This window comes from Echinops telfairi, unplaced genomic scaffold (genome assembly GCF_000313985.2).
Source record: "Echinops telfairi isolate 266 unplaced genomic scaffold, ASM31398v2 ScPeMD7_655;HRSCAF=1070, whole genome shotgun sequence".
NCBI classification, from domain to species: Eukaryota; Metazoa; Chordata; class Mammalia; order Afrosoricida; family Tenrecidae; genus Echinops; species Echinops telfairi.
Window position 1 is genome coordinate 33,110,131 of NW_022104553.1, and position 3,845 is coordinate 33,113,975.

General features: G+C 57.9%; 1 protein-coding gene across 1 annotated transcript; it reads right to left on the reverse strand.

The window, feature by feature from the left end:
* Positions 1 to 213: 213 nt before the first annotated feature.
* On the reverse strand, positions 214 to 3,086 carry LOC101652361 (protein FAM187B-like). The gene is made up of 2 exons (XM_004715854.1): positions 2,326 to 3,086; positions 214 to 598 (listed from the first exon to the last, which is right to left on the reverse strand). The coding sequence occupies exons 1-2, from the start codon at positions 3,084 to 3,086 to the stop codon at positions 214 to 216; spliced, it is 1,146 nt and encodes a 381-aa protein (XP_004715911.1).
* Between the last annotated feature and the right edge of the window lie 759 nt (positions 3,087 to 3,845).

Genomic DNA, 3,845 nt, shown 5'->3' on the forward strand with positions numbered 1-3,845 from the left:
GGTTTCCGAGGCTGTAAATCTCTATCAGAGCAGAGAGCCTCCTTTTCCTCCCTCGGAGTGGCTGGTGGGTTTGAACTGCTGGACTTGAGGTTAGCAGCCAATGAGTGAGCCCACTGGGCCCCCAGGACCCTGCTGGCCTGGAGCAGGGCAGCATGCGGTACTGCTGAGGGACAGAGGAAGAGGAGGCCAACCCTCAGGTGCCCGGGGCTCGCTTTATTTCACCAGCAACACCTGAGGGAACCTCCTGTTCAGGGAACGGCGGATGAACTTGAACAGCGCCCCGGCCAGGACCAGGACGGTGCCCACCAGCAGAACAAGCTTCAGCCCCTTAAAGATGGGGTCTGCCTCCGCCCACGGGGCCTTCCCTGCATTGTGCCCTCGGGCACCCCTTCTCCCCCAGCGGTCCAGCACCCCTGGGTCATCCACGGGGTTGAATCTCGCCACGAACTCTTGTTGCACAAAGCACGTGTAGATGGCCGGCTGGAAGATGCGCAGGCGCCGGCCGCCACTGGCGATGTCCAGGACTGAGCCCAGGCCCTGGCCGGACAGCTGGCTCTGCCAGGTCAAGGGCGTGTTGTTGGCTTCCCAGATGAGCGGCCTGCAAGGACGACAAGGGAAAAAAGGGCGGGCAGCTGAGGGAGGTGGGCACAGTGCCACCCTTCTCCCTGGGGGACAGAAAACACAGCCACCCTTCCCATGACCAAGGGTGGCGGTGTGTGTGTGTGTGTGTGTGTGTGTGTGTGTGTGTGTGTGTGTGTGTGTGTGAAATGCTTTTAGCTCTATGGCCTCTGCTGAATAGTGGGGCTGTAAGCATTTTCTCTTCCTCATATGGAGGGAAGCTGAATGAGGAAGATTGAGGAAGAATCGGTGCACGTGAATGTTGCCGGAGAATGAGCTGGAATGTCCCGCGGACTGCCAAAAGAACACACTAGCCTGTCTGGGAAGGCGTGCAGCCATGATGCCCCGGAGGAGTCAGGATGGCGAGGCTTGGTCCCCCAACTTTGGACATGTTGTCAGGAGGGACCAGTAGCCTCGTGCTGGGTAATGGGGAAGGGCAGCAAAAGAGAGGCAGGCCCTTGACCATGACTCAGACAAAGCGACTGTGAGGACGGTGCGGACGGGCAGGGTTTGTGCGGAGGTACACCGGGTCCCTCTGAGTGGGCGGTCCACGGTGGCACCAGGGCTCCCTGGAAAGCACTAGAGACCCCACCACTCTGCCCACTGCCACCGAGTCCAGGTCTCCTCAGAGCGATCCATCCACTGAGGGTTTCCGAGACAGTCGGTCTTTATGGGAACAGAAATGCTCATCTTTCTCCCAGGGACCAGCCTGCGAGTTTGAACCTTGCAGTCAGCAGCCCACTGCGCCTAACTCACCATGCCGCCCAAACCGCAAACTCACTGCCAGTGAGTCAAAGCCGACTCACAGCGACCCTATTGCGCTGGGTAGAACTGCCCCTGGGACTTTCTGAGACAGTCACACTTTGTGGGAGTAGAAGGCAGAGCGGCGGGTGGTTTTGAATTGCGCACGGCAGCCCAGAGTGGAACCACCCCATCACCACCACCACCACCACCAACTGCGCTGTCTACTCGTGCCATTGATTTGTTCTTCCACAAGGGCAGGAATCGTGGCCAGTCTTTCTCACTGCTTCCCAGAGGCCTGGGACAGTGCCCGGAACATACGGATAAGCGGATCAGGCCTGTAACACGCCCAACATTGCTAAGGAGCAGAGGGATACGCCATAGACTTTGACTACTATTGTCACCAGGCGGACCACCTGAAACACATTAGCTCATGCCTCTGCAAAGTTAGAGGAGGTGGTGCCGTGCTTGGGTTGTTCACCTGGAGGTCGGCAGTTCAAAACCACCAGCTGCTCCACTGGAAAAAGACAAGGCTTTCTACTCCCACCAAGAGCTCCTTTGGACTCTCCTCAGGGAGTGAGATCTCTTTCCAGAGACCCCCACAGCCTCCAGCCCAGCCCCCATCACACTCCTTGGGTTTGCTCCTCTCCGCTGGAGCTGAGCTCGGTTCTGGCTGCATGGGGGGCTTTCTCAGGGCAAGGACTGGTGCATGTGGATGGCTTCAGTGTCCTGCGTGTTGGCCAGCATAAGCCACCAGGCAGCTGAGTGCTCAGGGGGCGGCGGCAGTCCGTTCTCTGTGTGTTGTTTGGGAGTGTGTGGGCGTCATGGGATTCTTCCCAGGGTCTGAGCAAAAGCCAGTGGAGGAAGCCAGTGTGGGCAGCCCCTCCTCTCTGCCCACATTGGCCATGAAAGACCTCCAGAGCCTGGGGAGGGGGCAGGGCCCGAGCGCGGCCCGAGTCTCGTCACCTGTAGATAGATCCTAGGGGGCAGGTGAGCCACACGGAGTCCGATTCTGCGTTGAGAGTGAAGCTGTCAAAGAGGGTGAACTCGGCGCTGGCTCTTCGGGACATGTTGCAGGCTTCGAAGCAGGTTTCTATTTGTAGCTCTGGCCGGATGCGGCTGGACCAGGGCTTTATCTTCCCCAGGTAGAGGCTGCAGGGCACCGGCTCCTCCAGGGGCTCCTGGACGTGGCAGTAGCCCAGGCGTTTGCGCTCGCCGGGCGCCTCGCAGTGGTTACAGGCCTGCCAGGGCTCCCAGCGGGTGAAGATGAGCACCCTGCCGTCCAGGCTCAGCGTCTCCTTCTGCAGGGGCTCCTGGTCCAGGTCTTTGTGCGTGACATGCAAGGCGGTGACGTCCTGAAAGTCTATCTCATATTGCGACACTTGGTGGCCCGTGCTGTCCAGGCAGCTGTAGAGGCCCGTCTGGGAGGGCAGTGGACTTTTAATGAGAATGCTGCCCTCCATTACTAGTATGTTGGAGACACTAGAGAGGGCAAGAGGCTGACTCGACTCCTCTTGCTGGTAGTACCAGCTTGCCGGGGCCTTGTTACAGCGTAGGATGATGTCATTTCCAGAGAGTAGTGCCCGTCGGCAGTGACCATGCGTGGGGCAGCTGATGGAAACATACGACCCCCACGTGGAGAGAGCAACGCTGAGCAGCAGCCCCAGGGTGGCCAGCATGGTGGACTGCACTGCAGCTGGGGGCCCCCCGGGCACCACCTGGGCCATTGTGAGGTCACCCCTGGAACTCAGCCCTCAACCCTAAGCTGCAGCAGGAAGCCTCGCAGGGCACAGCACACGTGTGGGAGGTCACACAGCACAGGTGTGGGAGGTCACTCTCCTGTTCCCTTTGGCATTAGTTGATGCTGTTGTTGCCAGGTACCATCCAGTTGGTACTGACCCATAGGGACCCTTTGCACAACAGAACGGAAACACTGTCCACTCCTGCGCTACACTCACAATTGTCCCTAAGCCTGAGCCCACGGTGTCCGTCCATCTCCTGGAGGGCTTTCCTCCTCCTCGCTGCCCCCTCCTCCACCAATCATGACATCCTCCTCCAGGGACTGGTCTCTCCTGACCACATGTCCGAAGTAGGAAGACGAAGCCTCGCCATCCTCACCCCTGCGGAGCACGCTGGCTGCACTTCTTCGGAGACAGATCCGTTTGTCCCTTTAGCCGTCCTGGTCCTGACAGCCCTGTCCAATTCCTATGCAGGCTCTTTAACCTGGGAAAGGGGGACACTTCATTTGTTTTTTGGGGTTTTTTTTAAACATTTTATTAGGGGCTCATACAACTGTTATCCCAATCCATACACACATCAATTGTGTAAAGCGCATTTGTACATCGTTTCTCAAAACATTTTCTCTCCATTTAAACCCCTGACATTAGGTCCTCATTTTTCCCCTCCCATTTGTACATCGTTTCTCAAAACATTTTCTCTCCATTTAAACCCCTGACATTAGGTCCTCATTTTTCCCCTCCCTCCCC